The following is a 21,863-nucleotide window of genomic DNA, read 5'->3' as shown; positions in this document are numbered from 1 at the left end:
CAAGGGAATTAACTGTACCAGAGTGTCTGTGTTGAGAGAGAAGTATTTATGCCAGGATGGTTAGACTGGCGTTATTGCTTGTTCTGCTCTCTTCCATGGTGTTTGAAGTAGATATGATGAAGTGCCCTGAGAATGATCCTGTCCCTGTTCCACATGAATGGCATCGGTCAGGGGACCTCCTTGTTGGTGGGATTGTGTCTCAGGTTTCTTATGACCTTCATATGCTTGCTTTCCAAAGACAGCCTTCAAAGGCCTTATTTGAGGTTCCACAGTAAGGATTTTCCCCTTGAATCATGTGAACTTGGCTAGATTAGAAATCATGATACAGGCTTATGGACTGAGGGGATGTGAAGGAAGGAAGGAAGGAAGCCTAGGTCTACCCCGACTTTCCTATTTTGAAACCACTTTCTAAATCTTGTTCTGTTTGCAGTATATATGGGTTTTATTCTCCAATATGATACGCTCCCACTATTTTGGAAGCTAGGAATGTGGGATGGATTTATTTGTTTTGCTTGCACTCAGTTGGCATGCAACTGGATGTAAGCAAATGTACAAGGTTGTAAAAAAACCTTCAGAAAAAAATAAGGTCAGCGGTGAAATTCAGCTATGTAATGCAGTGAAATACACAGGCATAGGGAATATATGGGGGGAAGTTGAAAAAAAAGAAAAGATCTTACAGAGTCATGAATGGGCAACCAGTCTTTAAAGATATGTTTTAAAACACTGTAAATTCCAAGAAAACGGATCTCTAAATGTAATAACTTTAGATTACAAAAGGTGACCTGCTGCGCTCTTTATTTGATATTCTTATTCTTCAAATTGCTTTAATATTTGATTGTTCGCAACCTTGGGTTTCCTAAGTCAGGTGGGAAGGCTCCATTAAAATGTTTTTAATAAATAAATGATTACATGAAGTAGCACTTGATGAATCATTGGCTATGGGTTAACTATGAATAACTAGCAGATGGCTTGACTCAATAAAAGAAGCCACATCCTCCAGTTTGCAGGATCTGAGCAAGTCTGTTAAAGTTTTGGAGGTCTTTCATTCATAGGGTCACCATAGGTCAGAGACAACTTGACGGCACATAACATACACAACCACAACTAGCAGTATATTTAGGAGTTGCTTTCTTCATTCTGTAACAATGCTCTTAAATTTCTGAACAGAGGGTTTGGACAGAACTAACAAGGAATTTGAAATCCCTTTTTAATTCAGTATAATCAGCTGCCTTCCCATTTTAGAAAGACAGACAAAATGAACTGGCATCTTAAAAACGAATTAGCTTTCGTGAATCTGCGTACAGAAGTCAACTTAGTGGGTAGGGAAATGGGGGAAAATACTCTGTATCCAAAAGAGTGTTTTCTTCTTGTATAGAAAGCTCATCCCAAACCATAAAGGGATGCAGAGAGAGCTGTAAGAAGATCAATATTCCATTCAGAACCACAGTTGTTTTCTTTTCCAGCATATGATAGCTGTACAGATGACAGTTCATATAACACAAGCTTTAATTCCTTTCAAGAATGGTGACAAAGTTCTATCAGCACATCCTAGCCTTGGCTTTTGCTGTAAATGAGATCAATGAGAATTCCCTCATCTTGCCCAATGCCACCCTCGGTTTCCACATCTGCGATAGCTATTACAACGCAAGGATGACTTATCATACCACCCTGGAGTTGCTGTTCAAGTCACAGAGATTTGTCCCTAACTACATCTGTGATTCCCAGAAAACTTTAACAGCCGTCATTGGGGGACTTTCCGCTGATACCTCCTTCCATATGGCAGACATCTTAGGTCTGTACAAAATCCTACAGGTAAGATCCGAGTCTGAGTGATTTCCCCAATTACATTATTTTATTTCTCAGAATCATTTTATAGTTAAAAAGAGGGAGAATTATGAGTGATAGAAAAATAATTTGATGTTTAAACAAGAAAGCTAAAAGGAGAGATGTTATATGTAGAAAAAGACACAATGAGGACCGTTTCCTAGAATTTTCACCATATTCCCATGATGCTTTACTCTGCTGCAGAGAGATGCTACTTTGTTTTCTGGCTACAACCAAATGGTTGATTGCTCTTCTTTTTAATTCCCAGGATGTTACCCCAGACAGTTCCAAACTTTGTGACTAGGTTTTCATTCTTGATGCTGCATTCTGTATAGATGCTGAATCCAGCTCCAGATTTTTCCCATGATTCAGAAGGTTCATAACCATGGGATTATGAACCATGGTTCATAATCCCATGGTTTGAATCACAACAGAGTCTCTTATCTTTCTAAAATTACTTTTCATAAACTTATGAATAGTTTCTGCAACCATCCTCTTACAAACAACCATGTTAAAAGGTTGTTACACCCACAAATCTATTGCCCGGTGACTGTCCCTTTCTTTGCAATGTTTTATGCCCTGTGTCCCATAAGCCTAATTCTAAATTTCTTGCAGTAAACTTAGCCAGCCTTGAACCAGGTCTGAGAGTGGAGAAAATTATTTTTCTTCTTGCGGATGTCAACCCGCATGTTAACTGCATGGCTTCGTTGTTTGCATTGGCTGCTATGAAAATTCAAGCTAAAGTCTTGCATGGGGCCTAATTTTTTGCAGACTGATTTGTGTTTCAGGCCAAGTGATCTTTTTTCTCCTTATTAATTTTCATCTACTCTATTTTTATTGTTTTTCTCTTATTAAGCATTGCATTTTATGTCTCTTTAGTTTAATTTAAGGTTTAACAGCCTTTGGCCATATGCAATAAATTTTATAACTACTACACTGTACAAGGTAAGAAACATGTACAACTAAAAGCAAAAGGAACTTCGCAAAACATCCACAAAAAATGAGCAACATGAGGGGGGGGGGAACTCAACCACCAATATGCTGAAAATAGAAAATCTGTTAGAAAATATCTCAAGCAATGTAATCCTACTATAAAAAAAGCTCAGTGTATTCGAAACAACTCATTTGCTACCGTGGTGTGCTTTCAGAGGGTGGTGCTGTGGAGGAAAGCCCAGATGAGGCAGTCAGACCTCCAGTCATGGTGGAGGGAAGCCAAGACCAGGATCAGGCATGGAGCACACGGCAATGCCTGTCCCCTGCCTTCACCCAGCTGGGATCAGGAGTGAAGCAGGTGGCAATGCCTGTCCCCTGCCTTCACCCAGCTGGGATCAGGAGTGAAGCAGGTGGCAATGCCCGTTCCCTGTCTTCACCCAGCTGGGATCAGAAGTGAAGCAGCTGGCTATGCTTGCCCTCAGCCTTCACTCAGCTGGGAACAGGAGGGGAGCAGATGGTAATGGCCACCCACTGCTTTCACCCAGCTGAGATCAGGAGTGGAGCCTGTGGCAATGCCCGCCTGCTGCCTTCACCCAGCTGTGATCAGGAGTGGAGTGGAGTAGGTGGCAATGCCTGTCCCACACCTTCACCCAGATGGGATCAGGAGTGGAGCAGGTGGAAATCTCCACCCCCCCTTCAACCAGCTGGGATCAAGAGTGGAGCAGGTGGCACTGCCCACCTCCCACCTTCACCCAGCCAAGATCAGGCATGAAGCAGGAGGCAATGCCCACCCCCCTTCACCCAGCTGGGATCAGGCAAGGAGCAGGTGACAATGCCCACCCTTTCACCTGGCCAGGATCAGGTGTGGAACAGTAGCAATGCCTGCCCCCCAACTTCACCCAGCAGAGATCAGGAGCAGAGCAGGTGGCAATTCCTACCCCCTGCCTTCACCCAGCCGGAATCAGGCATGGAGCAGGAGGTAATGCACGCCCCCCATTCAATCTGCTGGAATCAGGCATGGAGCAGAAGGCAATGCCCCCCACTTTAACCAGCTAGAATCAGTCGCATAGCAGGAGGCAATGCCCACCCCTGCTTCACCCGGCTGGGATCAGGTGCAGAGCAGGCAGCAATGCCCGCCCCTTCACTTGGCCGGGATCAAGTGCAGAGCAGGTGGCAATGCTCGCCCCTTCACCTGTCCAGAATCAGGCATGGAGCAGGTGGCAATGCCTGCCCCCCCTCCACTCGGCCAGGCTCAGGCTCAGAAGAAGTGGCCATGCCCACCCTCCTACCTTCATCCAGCTGTTATCAGTGACAGAGGAGGAGAGAATGCCCATCTGCCCGCCCTCCCTTTTCTAGAGCCTGTTGTATTTTTTCCCACAACGGGCTTTGTTACTAATTACACAATGATGTCAAACCAGAAATTACACCTTCCTTCGATACAATTTTCTTATTGAAATGCATCACACTTCTAACAGTTCTTCCTTTTTTGTAATGGAAAAACTGCATAGTTTTCAGCATCATTGTAATATTGATTGCATTTTGCTCCAAAGGGAAGCCTTTTAGATATATACTTTGGGCATAATACAGCCTATTGGACTGAGTCACTGGCTGGGTTTATCTTTTTACATATAAATTATCCATATCCCCTTTAAGGTACAACGAGCAATTGTGTTAAACTAGCCATGAGTCAGTGATTGCTTTAGGGCTCTGCCCTTGCACTGAACTAGCTAGAAAAACTGTTCTCAGCTCCGAATCTCAGTAGTAACTTTGTGACAAAGGTGGCAAAAAGAAGAACAAATGAAATGTACTTCACACGTCTGAGGACCAGCGAATTGTCATATCTGAGGAATAAGTAATTGAAACGTTATGCTAGCATTTGTCATCTCTCTTTCTAGCCTTGTAGTTACAGGCTATTAATTTGAAATCTGGCCTTTTGATCTTCTTATCTAGGTCACACATTGTTTCATAGATCCAGAGGAGTTAGCCCTGTTAGTCTGCAGTAGCAAAATAGAAAAGAGTCCAGTTGTTGCACCAATATAGATAAAAGCACATGATAATAATCAATAGTGAGCAATACTAGGCCAAGCACTTGTATTCTAGATGAACAATCAGACTTTGCATGAATCGTCTTTGTGTTTTTTTCTCTGTGTTAGGTAATTCTAACAGGTGTGCTTCAATCTTTTGACAGTTAATTAAAATAGTGGACTCTATCGAGATTAATGTTCCTCTATCGGAGATTCAACCAATGGTGATCTCTCAACTTAACTTTTTCTGACACTTCTCAGAGATTTATAGTTTTGTTTTGCAAGTTTGAGTATAACGTAATTTTTTACTAATTGGAAGGTTATACAATAGAAACTATGAATATTCAATGAAGCATCAGACCAATTATTGTTTGTTTGTGCTATCATGTGAATAGACCTTAGATATTTGCATATGATGATGCAAACTCAGATAGAATGGCAGAGCTCTGATGGAAGAAATCTCTTGAGAGAATTTAGGTGAGAACTTATTTTTACCTATGCATTTCATAGAAACTTTGATTATGTTAAACTTGGAATTTATTAAGAAATGTTAGCAAACATTTCTTATTGCCTTTCTGTGTTCTGTTTTTATAGGATTTATATTAATAGCCGTTTATATTTTGATTACTTGCTTCATTAAAAAACGGGTGTATTTTCAATAAAGTGAAATAAACTCTAGATAGGTGTCTGTGTGTTTGATAAAGAGTTGCAAAGCAATATTGAACCCTATATAACTAAATGTACTGATAAACAGATGGTTCAAAGAACTTATCTGTTTGACAGGTTTGAGAACTAATTGCTGAAAGCTTTCCAGGAGAAAAATACATCTTTCTTTTGGCTAGTAGAAGCTTAGTTTCAGATACGGGCAAAAGCTCATTACGCAGTAGCACCTTTAAGACTAACTAACTTTACTGTAGCATAAGCTTTTGAGAACCACAGTTATCTTCATCAGATGCATTGTTTCATACTTTCTCATAAGAAAATATGTCAAGTGATGTAATTATACAATGATGTCAAACCAGAGATATAAATACAAAAGATTACAGAGGTGTAATCTTTTGTATTTATATCTCTGGTTTGACATCATTGTATAATTACATCACTTGACATATTTTCTAATATATTTTCTGTTTGGGGCATATTGGTGGTTGGGTGTTGTTTTCCTACATGTTGCTCACTTTGGGTAGAAACGTACAAAAGATGAAGTAATTTTCCAAGATTAAAATCTTGGACCTCAGTAATTCAAAGCAGAAAAGAATTCAGCTGATCAGGGATATATTTTGTTCTAGAATCTTATCACCAGCAATTTATCATTGACCTAAGGATTCAGGTGATGGTTTTCATATATTAGACCTGCCATGGACTCCCATCACAGCTTAAATATGCACAATATTCCTCACAAGTCTTGCAAAAACCATTGTTAAAATGTAGACAAACAAAAGTCTCTGATCCATTTGTTTGAGAACAGGTTATTGGACCTAAGAAACAGCAACAGACAAATAACTTGATTCTTCTAGCTATGTTTATTTTTTTATTTTATCTCCTGGAGTTGTTCTTATCTATGTTATTATTTCTAACAAGTCTGCTCAGTCTAAACTAAAATTTATTAAGTAGAAATAGACTTCAGTGTTATTTCAGTTTTATCTGAAAAATATTGGTGGGACCAGCTTCATTTTCCTGAGGTTGCCACTTACTTTGTGACAGGATACAAATGTGATACAAGGAACGAGTGATGTGGGGTAATCCCTGAAGACTGAATTGAGCATTACACCTTAATTATTTTCTTTCTTCCAATAAATTCAATAACCGTGGTGTTGGATCATTTTCTTGGACTTAGTTGCAAAGATTGTAGAGATATGATAGGACGTAGTTGTACCTCAAAAAAACCAGAAAAGGGGGGGGGGGACTGAGAGAAGGGTCAATTAAAGCCATTTTGATCAATATGCATGGAATTAAATCCATACATTTGATTTTAGCTCACATATGGCTCCTTTGCCTCTGAGGAAAGAGACACATCAAAGGTCCCTCTCTTTTTCCATATGGTCCCAAAGGAGGCCTATCAGAATATGGGGATTATCCATTTGCTTCTCCATTTCCAATGGATATGGGTTGGACTTTTTGCTGCAGATGATGATAGTGGAGAACATTTCCTGAAGACTTTGGAGCCATTGTTTTCCCAAAATGGGATCTGTTCAGCCTTCACAGAAAGAATCCCAAACCAATCCAAATGGGATACCTTTGGTGATATTTATAAAATGATCTCTGATATATCTCGACCTTTGACAGACAGCAAAGCCAATACTTTGATTCTCTACGGTGGATCTAAAACCATGGTAACGTTGAATGCTTTGATTTTTTTTGGAACTGTTGGATATAAAGAAAATATACCATTGAGAAAAGTGTGGATTATGACAGCCCAAGTTGATTTTACATTATCAGGCTTTCAAACAAGCTTAAATTTTGACTTCTTTCAAGGTGCCCTTTCCTTCACAATCCATTCTCATGAAGTTCTTGGGTTCCAGACATTTTCTCACATCATAAAACCTGATTGGCGACAAGGAAATGGCTTTCTCAAGGATTTCTGGGAGCAAGTGTTTGACTGTTCATTTCCCAGTTCCCAGGATCCAAAGAAAGATACTGGGATCTGTACCGGGGAAGAGAGGCTGGATAGCCTCCTTGGGCCTGTTTTTGAAATGGACATGACTGGCCACAGCTACAGCATCTATAATGCAGTCCATGCAGTGGCACATGCTTTGCACATCATGTTCACATTTAGAGCTAATCATAGAATGATTGTAAGTGGCAAAAGAATCCAACTTCAATATCTCCATCCTTGGCAGGTAATATTTCCACTGTAAAATGTCTTTATGTAGATGATTATCACAGTGCACAGTGAGGCAAACTTTAACTTCATTGTCCTTGTCAGGATTTGTCCCGGGCGCTGCTGTGCCAGACACCGGGGTGCCTGACTCTGGCTCTGGGGTGTCGTCAGGGATACTGCTTTGTGGAAGAAGGGGAGGTATACCTCACCCTTACTCCCTCTCAGTCCACTTGCAGGCCCGCTCAACCTGACCAGGCCCTACTCCCATCTCCCTTCTTCCACTCCTTCACCAACCTTCCTTTCCCTCCCAGCTTGCTCATACTCCTCCTTGCCAACTAACCTCCAACAACTCCCACTCTGCTCCACCACTCCTCCTACACAACCCACCCTGATCTCTCTCCTAAGCCAGCCTTTATAGGGTTTCCTCCAACTTCCCCTGCCCTTCCTCCCAGGCTCTTTCCCACTCCTGATGCTGTCCAGCTGTGTATGCCCTCAGGTGTTTCTTCCCTCGCCCTAGTTTCTCCTTGCGTTCCTCTCTTCTCTTGCAGGGCTGGGCTGGATGTATCCCAGCTGGGGCTTTCCTCAGGTGTGCCTCCTTTCTCCCCTTCTCTCTTAGTCTTTCCTGAAGGACAGGGCTGGTAGGGCTCTTCCAGGCAATGTGACATGGCCTCCACTGTCTCTGCTCATGAGGTGCCATGCTGGTCTCCTGGGGTCTGGCTAGCTCTCCCCGGTGGCTGTTGCTGCTGGTTCCTCCCTGGGCTCATGCAGGGATTTCCAGTATCTCCATCCAAGTGTTGGCATCTCTGGCAGGCGTGTGTGCCTCTTGCCCTTTGGGGCAGGGTTGGGCAGCATGTACCTGACTGGTTTCTCCCTCTGGCTTCTTTTTCCCTTCCCTCACTGCTGTCTGGAGCTGAACCCTCTCCCTGGGTCTTCCTGTGCCTGCAGTCAGGGTTCCGTTGGCCTTCAGGTAAGGGGTCTGTGGCAAGTCTGGGGTGCTTGGGGAGCTCAACTTTGGACAGTCTTCACGTAACTGGAAAACAGTGGTTTTCCACTATCAAACTAGTTCTTCCTGTGTAATCACCTGGTTAAAGTCTTTTACTCCAATACCAAGAGAGATACTCATCCAGGCCAAGATCCTTTTCTTCTTGCAGTAGCTGTTTCTGATGCATAAGAGGAGGGAATGGTAATTTCAGCTAATTCTTCCCTCTCCCTGTGTCATCCATACTTTGATATCCAAGATGTATCTCAGAATTCACTGACCTATGGTAACACAATTTCAGGAGGCATAGAAGACTGCAAGGAGAGGGAGGAGAGGGGAAAGTAGCCATTTATGCAATACAACTCTCATTGTGCTTTTTAGGATCCAATTAAATCAGTAATGTTCCAAAATACAATTGAAATTATTACCAAATCAACGATCAGTTTCCATGACTTGGGGCAGCTGCTCAGTCCCAGAGCTTCTGGGAGGGCCTGATGCCACAGGCCATGCCCTTCCTCTACTGCTCACCAGCCCTTCCCCACCCTCTTGCTTCCAAGCACTCTGCCATTAATGCTCCCAGCCATATGCACTGCACAGCAATGTCAGGGAATGGGCATGTGAGTGTAATAGAATTACCAGGTCCCCTTATCCTCCCAGCAGGAGGGGGAGGACCGGGCACTTACTGGTGGTTTCTTCATTGCTGACACAGAAAATGTGCATGCTGCCACCTGGCGCAATGACATCACTTAAGGAAGTGAGGTCATTGTGACTGATAGGAGCATGTCCACTGTGCACTGGCCCTGGAGGTTTTTTGCTTCCTGGGTCTGTTCCCCATTCCTTTCCCTCCACTGGCCAGGTAAGTGGCAGTGGGGGGCAGAGACTTGGAGTGGGGATCCCATGCCTCACCAGGGGACCTGGCAGCCCTCAAATGCAGGTGGTGAGAGGGCTTGTAAGAAGGTGGAGGAAGAAGGGAAGGGATTTGGGTCAGTGGACGGGAAGAGAGGCATGAGAGTGGGGCCTGGTGATAGGCAGAGGAGAGGGGGAGCCCTAAGTACTCTCTGCCCAGAGCCCCCCCAAAATCTGGATCTTGCCCTCCTCCCTAGGCTCCACCTCCAAATCTCCAGGAATTCTCCATGCAAGAGTTGGCAACCATAACAATATAGCAGGTGGTCTGGGACAGTGATAGATTGTTTTTTAGAGTATAAATTGTTCACCCTTCTAATTAGAGTAGCCTGTATAGTTGCCATGCTGAGTTTCCCAGATATAACTAGTAAAACAGTGGCTTCAGTTTACACCAAAGTGAAATATATATTGACACAGATATTGTGCCATATTACATACTTGGCTCTTAAAAACATACTATGTAAATGTGTCCTATAATGTATTATACGTAATTTGTCATGACTTTGGACTGGACCACTTTTACACTGCTTCAGATTTAGTTGCAAGCCTGTACAACCCAACATTAACAGCCACTCGAATCAAAAGTGTTTTGCTGTTGTTTTAGGAGATTTGTTCAGCCATATAAGTTTCGTTATCTTTTTCTGTATGTGAATATTGATTTCTTTTTATACCTTGTTTCTTTTTTCAACCAGCTCCATCAATATCTTCAAGACATTTCATTTAACAACTCTGTTGGAGAAACAATATTCTTTAATAAGAACAGGAAAACGGGAGCTATGTTTGATATAACAAATCTCATCACGTTCCCAAATAAATCCATCCACAGGAGGAAAGTTGGAAGGGTGGATGCTGATGCCGTCGATGGAAGAGAATTCATCATTCATCAAGATATGATCGACTGGCATAGAAGTTTCAACCAGGTACAAGGCCGTTTTCACGAGCACCCGTAAGATCATGCGAAACTCATGGAACAAAGCGTCTTCCTAGCATGATTTCCTGGCACAATCCACTTTAATGGTGCAATGACGTCAGAAATTGCGTCATTAAACAGGATTGTACCAGGAAATCGTGCTGGGAAGATGCTTTGTTCCATAATTTTTGCACGATCTTCTGGAGGCTTTGGCCATGTGAAAATGGCCCAAGTTTGAGGGCATTCTCAGAGGCTACTCCATTGTCCAGAGTAGACAGGGATTGGAATATTCTTTTGGTATTTGAGGTGTTTGTGTCATGGAGGCTCATGACTAGAGATGGACATGAACTGAAATATGAACCAAAATTAACCACGAACCACACCAGTTCGTGGTTCGTGAACCAGCGGTTTGTCAGATCCCATTTCTGATGAACCGCCACAAACTTTAGGCTAGTTCATTTGGTTCATTTTTTGGTTCGTCACTGCAGACAGCCTGGTGCCAATCAATCAGTTTCCTAGGCAACAGGGGATGGACTTCCTGCTTACCTTCTGCTGACCTGGAAGTGACCTTCTGCTGGCCCGGAAATGACCTTCTGCTGACCCAAAAGTGATGATTTTCTGACCTGGATGTAACATTTTTACGAACTAAATGAACTGGTTCGTGAACTAGGGCAGGTTCGTGAAAGTTCATGGTTTGTGAAATTTGATGAACCATGAACTACATGGTTTGGTTTTTTCTGGTTCGTGCCTATCTCTACTCATGACTGAAAAATGTGGCACTGAGTGAAGCAGGCATGATCTTTCTGTTGTTCTCAAAGTTTCCTCATCTGCCATGATTCAAAAGTACTAGCAGGCTGATGCGAGGAGAATGTTCTTCATTATTCCTCCAAGAACCTAAGAACATAAGCAGAACCCTGCAGGAGCAGACCCAAGGTCCATCTAGTTCAGCATCTTGTTTCACATAGTGGCCAACCAGTTGCCATGGACAACCAAGTGAATGACATAGAGGCCAAGGCCTTCCCTACTGCTGCCTCCCAGCACTGGTTTCAGAGGTTTGCTGCCTCTCTAGAGGGAGGATTCCTTTGTTGGGAAAAAGAGTTAAAAACAGTATAAATTCAGATTTGCAATGGATCTTGAATCAACTTTATTGATCTCTCGCAATGTAAAACCCAGCTAAGATTGTAGGTAAAAGTAATGCCCAAATATCTTTCTCATCAGGATATATTTTAAGTTAGGAATTATTTTTTTGGTTCTAGTACACATCATTTTACATACTTAAGTTCCAATTCCTGAGTGTGATAGACTTTTCATGCCTCCAGTAATAGTTGACAGGTTTGTGACAGAGGCAGATAAAAAGCATTGAGAGGTCAATTGTCCCTTCCTCTTTCCGTAGAAGGAGTGACCTAGCTGATCTCTTTTGTCTCCAAACTTTCCTCATCCAAGCAGGATTCAGGAAGAAAAGTTCCTCTTCTACTACTCATTTCTTGCATGTTATGAACAATAAATGTTCCATCTTTTTGGATAGGTGGTGCCTGTTTCAGTGTGCAATGGCCACTGCACCCCTGGTTATCAGAAGAAAAAGAAGGAAGGGGAGAAATTCTGTTGCTATGATTGTGCTCCATGCCCAGAAGGGAAGATTTCAAACCAGAAGGGTAGGTGATGTAGAGTACCACTTTCCCCAGGATTTTGTGGTGAACTGAGATGACCATTTTCAAATAAATGTAACCATTTTCTAGTTCAGTAGACTACAGAAATCTATCAAAAGTTAGAAAAAATTCTGAACAGAGAAAGAGATCACTCATTGCTTGTCCCTGTTGAGAGGTCACACATTTGACAGCAAATCATAAGCAAAAAGACATTAAGTTAAAGGCAGACATTTGTGAAATTTTACTTGATACAACAGCAATTATCCCACATGGAATCATCAGATTGGTTTTATTGTATATTGCCATTGGCCTTCACAATATCAAAACACTCTCGAATGTCAGTATTATACATAATCAAAATGATCAGGTAATCAAACACTTCAAAACCACATAAAATGCCCTACTTAAAAAAACTTTAATTTTTTTTAAAAAACCTTCTAAAAGCAGTAACAGCGAATCAATGGTTGATTCCATTGCTCTGATCTTCCCAGCAGCTAAAGCAAAAAATGCCAATCTTAGTGAAATAAAAGAATCCTTGTCGGAGAGCATCGTAACAATCTTATCAGAGACAGACAGGGGATGTAGAGCAAACAAGATCTTAGCCAGGAATTTATTCCTAGGTTCTGTGTATAAAGAGCAAGCCAGGACATGGAATCATGGTTCTTTGGGTTTATTACAGAATCAGGATAAAGAGCTACTATTCACTAGATTTATTTCTAGAATACGGGTTAACAAGGTACCAAGTCCAAACGTAGTATTGTCAGTGGATTCCAGGTGTCACTGTCTGGACAGAAGTGGATGGATGCATTCGATTACCTTATGGATGGTTAGGTAGGTAGCTGTTTCAGTCTGCAGTAGAACAGCAGGATTTTCATCCCGCTGTTTGAAGAAGGGAGCTCCGACTGTTGAAAGCTTACGTTTTGAAAATCCTTTTACATTATGGTTCCCCTTTGTGTTTTGTAGACACAGTGGAATGTATCAAATGCCCAGAAGATCAATATCCAAGCAAGAACCAAGAGAGATGCATCCGTAAAGTTATCAGCTTCCTGTCTTTTGCTGAACCTTTAGGGATCAGTTTAGCCTCAGTGGCTATTTCTTGTTCCTTGGTCACAGCCTTAGTGTTAGGAACTTTTATTAAACACAAAAATACTCCCATAGTCAAAGCCAACAACCAGGATGTCTCCTACATTCTTCTCATCTCTCTCCTGCTGTGTTTCCTCTGTTCTTTGCTCTTTATTGGTCGACCGCAAAAGGCAACTTGCTTCCTCCGACAGTCTGCTTTTGGCATCATCTTCTCTATGGCCGTTTCCTGTATATTGGCCAAAACCACTACTGTAGTTGTAGTTTTCATGGCCACCAAACCAGGGTCCAGTATGAGTAAGTGGGTGGGGAAAAGACTGACCAACTCGATTGTTGCTTCTGGCACTATTATTCAAGGAGTCATCTGTGTGATATGGTTAGGAACCTCACCACCATTCCCATATTTGGACATCCAATCAATAAATGTCAATATAGTGGCCGAATGCAATGAAGGGTCTCACAATATGTTTTATGTTGTCCTTGGCTACATGGGACTTTTGTCCACTATCTGCCTGATTTTGGCTTTCCTAGCCAGAAACTTGCCCAACGATTTTAATGAAGCCAAGTTTATCACTTTCAGTATGTTGATTTTTTGTAGTGTTTGGGTGTCCTTTGTTCCGACCTACCTGAGCACCAAAGGGAAATACATGGTAGCTGTAGAGATCTTCTCTATCTTAGCTTCCAGTGCTGGGTTACTGGTTTGTATCTTTTTTACCAAATGCTACATTATTTTGTTAAGGCCTGATCTGAACCACAGAGGGCATCTCAGAAGGAGAACAAATTAAAGAATGTAATGTTTCTATTATACTTCTTATCCCTTAGAATAGAAACACTGATTTTCTTTTGAGCTTGACGTTCTCAGTACTATGACGGGATACAAATGTTTAATGTGTGTGTGTATGTGTGGTTGAATGACCTAGGAACAAGGGAGTTAGTCATTGAACCCTGGTCATGGTCAGATCATTCACTCCTTCGACTGGACTGCCGTTCAGCTACCCTCCGCTGCAGGGAGGCGGAGCCGACCAGGTGGCTCCACCCCAGGCACCTGATGGACCCGGATAGGTTCCTGACAGAGCTTGGGCCATTACCTGAGGCGCAGGCTCATGCCCCGGCTGAAGAGCTGGTGGCTGCCTGGGATAGGGCAGCCGCTGGAGCTTTCGACCGTGTCGTGCCTTTGTGGCCTCTGACCCGGTGCCGATCCTGAGTGGCCCCCTGGTTCTCTGAGGAGCTGAGGGAGATGAAATGCCAGAAAAGACGCCTAGAGAGTGGTTGGAGGGCCAGCTGTTCCGATTCTGACCGAACACTGGTACGGTCTTAAATCAAGACCTACCTAGGGGCGATAAAGGCAGCGAAATCCAACTATTTTTCTGCTTTGATCGCGTCTGCAGATAATCGCCCGGCCACCCTGTTTAGGGTGACCCGCTCCCTACTTCACCAGGGAACGCGGGAAGACCGTTTGCAGGGCAGGGCTGAGGATTTTGTCCAATATCTGCACGACAAGATCACTCAGATTTGGGAGGGTCTGGACTCTGACTGGGTGGGTATAGATGGGGGGACAGAGGTGGGTCTTGTGAATGTCATCTGGGAAGAGTTTGACCCTGTGACTCCCAAGGACATGGACAGGATACTGGGTAGGCTTAGCGCTGCTACTTGTTTATTGGACCCGTGTCCCTCCTGGCTGGTGGTGGCCTCCCGGGAGGTCACACGAGGCTGGCTCCAGGGAATTATTAATGCTTCTTTGCGAGAGGGTTTCTTTCCAGCGGCCCTAAAAGAGGTATTGGTGAGGCCCCTCCTCAAGAAGCCTTCCCTGGATCCGGCTGTATTAGCGAACTATCATCCAGTCTCCAACCTTCATTTTGTGGTGAAGGTTGTTGAGAGTGTGGTGGCGCAACAACTTCCCCAGCACCTGGAGGAAGATGTCTATCTGGATCTGTATCAGTCGGGCTTCAGGCCTGGGCACAGTACGGAAACGGCATGGGTCGCATTGGTTGATGATCTCTGGAGGGCTCGGGACAGGGGTTGCTCCTCTGTCCTGGTCCTATTAGACCTCTCAGCGGCTTTTGACACCATTGACCATGATATGCTGCAGCGGTTGGAGGGGTTGGGAGTGGGGGGCACTGTGTTGCGATGGTTCTCCTCCTTCCTCTCTGACCGCTCACAGTTTGTGCTGACAGGGTCAGAGGTCGACCCAGAGGCACCTCACTTGTGGGGTGCCGCAGGGGTCGGTCCTCTCGCCCCTTCTGTTTAACATCTATGTGAAGCCGCTGGGTGAGATCATCCATGGTTTGGGGGTAAAGTACCATCAGTATGCTGATGACACTCAATTGTACATCTCTACCCTGGATCACCCCAATGATGCCCTTAACGTGATGTCCCGGTGCCTGGAGGCCGTACAGATCTGGATGGGGAGAAGCAGGCTCAGACTCAACCCTTCCAAGATCGAGTGGCTGTGGTTTCCGGTGCCCCATTATAGCCAGCTGGTTCCATCGCTGACTATTGGGGGTGAGATTTTGGCCCCCACAGAGAGGGCTCGCAACTTGGGTGTCCTCCTGGATGCGCGGCTGTCATTAGAAGATCATGTGTCGGCCGTGGCCAGAGGGGCTTTTTATCAGGTTCGCCTGGTTCACCAGTTGCATCCCTTTCTGGATCAGGACACCTTGCGCACAGTCACCCATGCCCTCGTTTCCCCCCATCTGGACTACTGTAACACTCTCTACATGGGGCTCCCCTTGAGGACCACCCAGAGGCTACAATTAGTTCAGAATGCGGCCGCGCGGGCGATTATGGGAGCGACACGGCGCACCCATGTAACACCTCTCCTGCGCGAGCTGGCTTCTGGTGGTCTTCCGGGTGCGCTTCAAGGTGCTGGTTACCATCTTTAGAGCATTCCATGGCTTAGGGACTAGGTATTTACAAGACCGCCTGCTGCTACCGATAGCCTCCCACAGGCCGGTACGCTCCCACAGAGAGGGCCTCCTCTGGGTGCCGTTGGTCAAACAATGTCGGCTGGTGACCCCCAGGGGGAGAGCCTTCTCTGTCAGGGCACCTGCCCTCTGGAATGAATTGCCCCCGGAGATACGTATGGTCCCTGACCTACACACCTTTCGCCGTGCCCTTAAGATGTTATTATTCCAACAAGCGGGGCTGGCCTAAATGTGTTTTAATTGACTTGTCCTGTTCTGAGTTAAATTATCCAATATGTTTATATTTTATATTCTTACTGTTTTATATTTGTATGTTTTATTTTGGCTGTACACCGCCCCGAGTCCTTCGGGAGATGGGCGGTATAAAAATTCAATTAAAGTTAAAGTTAAAGTGTGTACACACACACATCTATACTTTATGCTTCTCCTTCCTCTACCTTATCCAATGTGCTCTACTGATATATCCAAGCCAACAAAACTAACATGTGACATATTCATATGAAAACACATAGATCTGTCTCAAACCTACGCATCCAATGAGTCTATCAAGGTCAGTAAACTCTTACTGGCAGCAGTCATTGCTTACTAGCTGATGCTTTGAACTGGAGATGCCAGTGCCAAGAACTGATTCTAGGACATTCTGCATACAGAGCAGATGGTCTATTACTTAGTCACAGCTAGAGATGGGCACGGACCAGGAGTCGGCCACGGACCATTGGTTTGTGGTCCGTGGACTTTCACGGACCACGGACCATGAACTTCTAAACAGACCAGCCCAGTTTGAGAACTGGTTCGAGAACTGGTTTGATTCAGTAGGCCTTGTTTTTCCCACAGATTTTCACTTTAGTAGACTTTCCCCCCCAAAGGTTTTCATGTAACACTCTTCAATTATCACTTTTCCAAAGATTTAGACAAACAACAACTTCTCCCCTATTCTGACTGACCCTTACCTGTCCTTGGTGGACAGAGAGAGACTTGTGCTCCTGTCCAGGAGAGGTGGCTGCCCACAAAACCCACCTACATGGGGCTGCATCAACAGCAGATGCCCTCCCTGGGGGCAGGGAGACCAACTCCCCATGATGGGAAATGAATGGATGTACTTGAGGGAAAGCCAACTCTGCAACAGGAGATCATGTAGCAATTCAAAGGCCCCTTGCTGGAATGGAAGGCACGGGAGGGAGGGAAAGGATGTCTTCCACATCTTGAAGGAAGGAAACTCATGCTACCCTGTTCAGAGGGAGCCTCTTTGGGCAGTGGACAACGAGTCCCACCTCAGTGACATGGTGTGTCAGCTTGCTTGCTATCAAGCAAGCTGACCTGGGCCACTGTCCTACTTGTCACCGGACTTTGGGGATTGACCCTGAGAGGGGCCCTTGCACTCACAGGAGCAGGACGATCATCGACGAAACCCACTTCACCGAACGTGATGCGGTCAATAAAGGAAGGTTGTCATGTGCCTTAGACTATTTTGTAAATATACAAATTATAATGGAAGTAGTAGAGTTTATAAAGACTAAGAGGAGGTACTTAGAAGGTGCCAGGGACAGGGCTTGTCATCACGAGGAGGATACCAGGGACAGGACATGTCATCAGGAGGAGGATACCAGGGACAGGGCTTGTCGTCAGGAGGAGGATACCAGGGACAGGGCTTGTCATCACGAGGAGGATACCAGGGACAGGATGTGTCATCAGGAGGAGGATACCAGGGACAGGGCTTGTCATCAGGTGGAGGATACCAGGGACAGGGCTTGTCATCAGGAGGAGGATACCAGGGACAGGGCTTGTGTGTCTGCTTGCTTGGCAGGGCTCTGACCTGGGCCACTGTCCTACTTGTCACCGGACTTTGGGGATTGACCCTCAGAGGGGCCCCTGCGCTTGCAAGAGCAGGATGGTCACCGACTAAACCCACTTCACCGAACGTGAGGCAGTCAATAAAGGAAGCTCATCATGTGCCTTAGACTGTTTTGTTAATATACAAATCATAATGGAAGTAGTAGAGTTTATAAAGAATAAGAGGCGGTACTTAGAAGGTGCCAGGGACAGGGCTTGTCGTCAGGAAGAGGATACCAGGGATAGGACGTGTTGTCAGGAGGAGGATACCAGGGACAGGGCTTGTCGTCAGGAGGATACCAGGGACAGGGCTTGTCATCAGGAGGAGGATACCAGGGACAGGACGTGTCATCACGAGGAGGATACCAGGGACAGGACTTGTCATCATGAGGAGGATACCAGGGACAGGACATGTTGCCGGGCAAGAAAGTAATAATTCAAGAAATTTAATTATTACAAGAGCATTTAAAGACCTTTGCTAATAAAGAACTGGAATGGAAGTTGAGGATGTTACAGCAGAAATCTTTTGAAGGGGCAAATAAGCCAGGGAAATACTTAGCTTGGCAATTGAAAAAGAGGAATGAGAAAAAAATAATTAGCAAAATAATAGAAGATGCAAGAGAATTAGTGGAACATCAAGCCATAAAAAGAGCCTTTTATAAATACTATGCCAAGTTATTTCAAAAAAGGACAATGGAACCAGGAAAAATACATGAATATTTGGAAAAAGTTAAATTACCAAAGATCTCAAAGGAAATGAAAGAGATTTTAAATGCTCAAGTTACAGAACAAGAAATCAAGATTGCCATAGAATCAACCAAAGTGGGGAAGGCGCTGTGTCCAGATAGAATATCAGCTAAGTTTTATAAAATAATGAAAATGTACCTAGTGCACTCCCTACAAAAGGTGATGAATGGGATTTTGAAAAGAAAATGATTTCCAGACACTTGGAATGAAGCAATTATTTCATTGATTCCAAAGGAGTTACAAGATTTAACGGATGTGAAGAATTATAGGCCAATATCCTTATTAAATAACGACTATAAAATTTTTGCAAAGATATTAGCAGAAAGGCTCAAAAAACTACTAATGGACTGGGTGGGAGAGGAGCAAGCTGGGTTTCTACCTAATAGATAAATCAGAGACAATTTGTGAGTGGTTTTAGATGCTGTAGAATACTATGACAAACACCCCGATAAGGAGTGCTTTTTCTTTGCAGATGCGGAAAAAGCCTTTGACAACTTAAACTGGGACTTTTTGTTTGTAACGATGGAAAAGATGGACTTGGGGGAATACTATATAGAGGCAGTGAAGGCAATCTACAAGGACCCAAGAGCGACATTATTTTTAAATAACGATGTAACAGCAAATTTTGAGGTAAGAAAAGGTACTAGACAAGGATGTCCACTTTCACCTTTGCTATTTGTTCTGGTATTAGAAGTTCTATTGAGGCAAATAAGAGAAGATGAAGATATCAAAGTGATAAAGAACAAAGGATCCACATACAAGTTTAGAGCATTCACGGATGACGTGATGTTTTTAGTGGAAGAGCCAATCCAGAGACTACCGATATTATTGGACAAATTTAAAGAATTTGGCGATTTAGCGGGTTTTTTATAAACAAAACTAAATCAAAATTAGACATGAGAAAAGAGAAACAACAGGAGTTGATGAGATTAACAAATTGTGAAGTGGTCCAGAAAACAAAATATCTAGGAATTGATTTGACAGTTAAGAATATAGATCTGTTCAAGAACAACTATGAAAAATTATGGATTCAGATAGAAAAAGATATGGTTAAATGGAACAAACTAAATCTATCTCTGTTAGGTCGTATCTCTGTAGTCAAAATGAATGTATTACCCAGAATTATGTTCTTGCTACAAACGATTCCAGTTGTAAGAGACAAAAAGCAATTTGATAAATGGCAAAGGAAGATTGCAGAATTTGTGTGGGCAGGGAAGAAACTAAGGATAAAAATGAAGGTGTTATGTGATGCAAAAGAAAGGGGGGGCTTGCAATTACCTAATTTGAGACTATACCATGAGGCAGTATGTTTGACTTGGTTAAGAGAGTGGGTTAAATTGTCTAATCATAAACTGTTGGCTCTAGAGGGACATAACAAGCTGTTTGGATGGGATGCATATTTACAAACAAAAAATGGAGTCTATGTTCCAGCATCACTATGTCAGAAAGAATCTCTTTATGGTTTGGCAAAAATATAAGATGTTTATGGGAGATGAAAGACCCTTGTGGATAGTACCAGCTGAAGTTGTGAATCCAAGTTTGAAATATAAAGGAGAAGAATGGATAACCTATAAGGAACTGTTGAAGTGGGATAGAAATGAGTTCAGGATTAAAGACAATATAGTGGGACGTAAAGAGGGAATTATGGCAATTTGAAAATTATTAGAATGGATTTGTTATTAGAAGAGAGAGAGTCTTTACCATATGAAGTGAAGTATTAGCTAATTGTTAGCCCAAATGTAAGTGGACTTAGAGTTAATAGATATTGTTAGAATTACTAAAGTAGATATTTTATCCGACTGTTAGTTTAAATTTAAATATACGTGGAGCTAATATAAAGTAATAGATAATAGATTTTAACTTTATAACAATATTTTTGAAGTTAATAGATAGGGCTTAGTTGAATAAAAGAGTACGTAAACATGAGATAAGGAGTTACAGGAAAAGGGGACAGATTGGGAATAGATTAGGCTATAGGGTTGGAAAGCTGTTGGAAGTCTTGGAAAAGGGGGGGAGGGAAAGGGTGGGGGAAAGGATAATGAGATGCTATTTGAAAGTTGTATATTAATATTCTCACCTAATAAAAACTTTCTAATTTTAAAAAAAAGGATTAAAGACAATATGGAGTTGCCATTTCAATATAGATGGTTGCAATTTAGACAATTTAAAGATTTATTTGAATCTGACAAAAGGAAAAGAGGTTTTAGACAGAAAAATGGAGAATTAGAGGAACTTTTCTTGGGAGATGGACTAAAAATTATTTCTAAGATATATAAACTTTTATTGAAATGGCATACAGAAGATGAAACAGTCAAAATCCAAATGGTAAAATGGGCAGTGAACTTTAATAAAGAAATTACAATGGACACTTGGGAATATTTTTGGAGAAACACATTGAAAATATCAGCATCTACCAGCTTAAAAGAAAATGGATACAAGATGATGTACAGATGGTATTTAACACCAAAAAAGTTAGCAAATGCCAACAGTCAAATGTCAAATAAATGCTGGAAATGTAAAAAACATGAAGGTTCGATGTATCACATTTGGTGGACCTGTGAAAAAGCTAAGATGTCTTGGTCTAAGATTTTTGCTGAAATGTCATCAATTTTGAAAAGCAATGTAGCAAAGAGTCCAGAGTTATTATTATTGGGATTAAATATGGAAAATGTCAATGTTAGAGATAGGGTATTAGTTTATTATATGACAGTAGCTGCAAGATTATTGTACGCACAGTATTGGAAGCAAGAAGAGCTACCAGAAACACAAGATTGGATTCAAAAACTGTTGCACATGGCGGAAATGGACAAATTAACAAGAAAGTTAAGATAACGAAATCCAAGGGAATTTGTGGTGGATTGGGAGAAATTTAAAAATTACCTAGAGAAGAAATGGGATGTGAAAGGTCAATTGTGGTCTCTCGATAGTTATTAAGAGGCAGATTTGATATAGAAGCTATTACTTTGCCTGGAATAGTAGGGACAAATATAACTTAGATTTAGTGATAAGAAGAAAAAGGATCAGAGTGCTTTTGGGAGTCAACTCAGAAAAGGGGAAGGGGGAGGGGTGGGATAGCATATGTCAAGAAAGGGGGAATATTTGTTCTTAAATGTTTTTGGAATATATGTGAACCCATCGAATAATTTTTTTAAAAAAGAAAGAAAGAAGTCAAGCAGAGATCCCCCCAAAGCGTGCTGCCAGTCATCAGAGAGTGGGTGTTTCACAGAGGCCAGTAGCAGCCC

At 42.8% G+C, this 21,863-nt stretch overlaps 1 protein-coding gene across 1 annotated transcript; it reads left to right on the top strand.

Moving 5' to 3' along the window:
* The first annotated feature begins 56 nt into the window (after nt 1–56).
* LOC129330272 (vomeronasal type-2 receptor 26-like) lies at nt 57–16,546 on the top strand. The gene is made up of 8 exons (XM_054980310.1): nt 57–271; nt 1,521–1,812; nt 2,704–2,769; nt 6,758–7,576; nt 10,177–10,404; nt 11,920–12,046; nt 13,004–13,864; nt 16,407–16,546. Exons 1-8 carry the CDS (start codon nt 57–59, stop codon nt 16,544–16,546), a joined length of 2,748 nt encoding a protein of 915 aa, XP_054836285.1.
* The last annotated feature ends 5,317 nt before the right edge of the window (nt 16,547–21,863 follow it).

The sequence above is a fragment of the Eublepharis macularius genome, chromosome 5 (genome assembly GCF_028583425.1).
Source record: "Eublepharis macularius isolate TG4126 chromosome 5, MPM_Emac_v1.0, whole genome shotgun sequence".
NCBI classification, from domain to species: domain Eukaryota; kingdom Metazoa; phylum Chordata; class Lepidosauria; order Squamata; family Eublepharidae; genus Eublepharis; species Eublepharis macularius.
The sequence above is the reverse complement of the archived record's forward strand: the minus strand, read 5'-3'. Positions and strand labels throughout refer to the sequence as shown.

Coding starts and splice junctions, on each gene's coding strand:
- LOC129330272 (XM_054980310.1), top strand. CDS start 57: ATGGTTAGACTGGCGTTATTGCTTGTTCTGCTCTCTTCCATGGTGTTT. Junction 1,813..2,703: donor GTCTGTACAAAATCCTACAG/GTAAGATCCGAG, acceptor ATGTCTCTTTAG/TTTAATTTAAGGTTTAACAG. Junction 2,770..6,757: donor TAACTACTACACTGTACAAG/GTAAGAAACATG, acceptor ATTTGATTTTAG/CTCACATATGGCTCCTTTGC.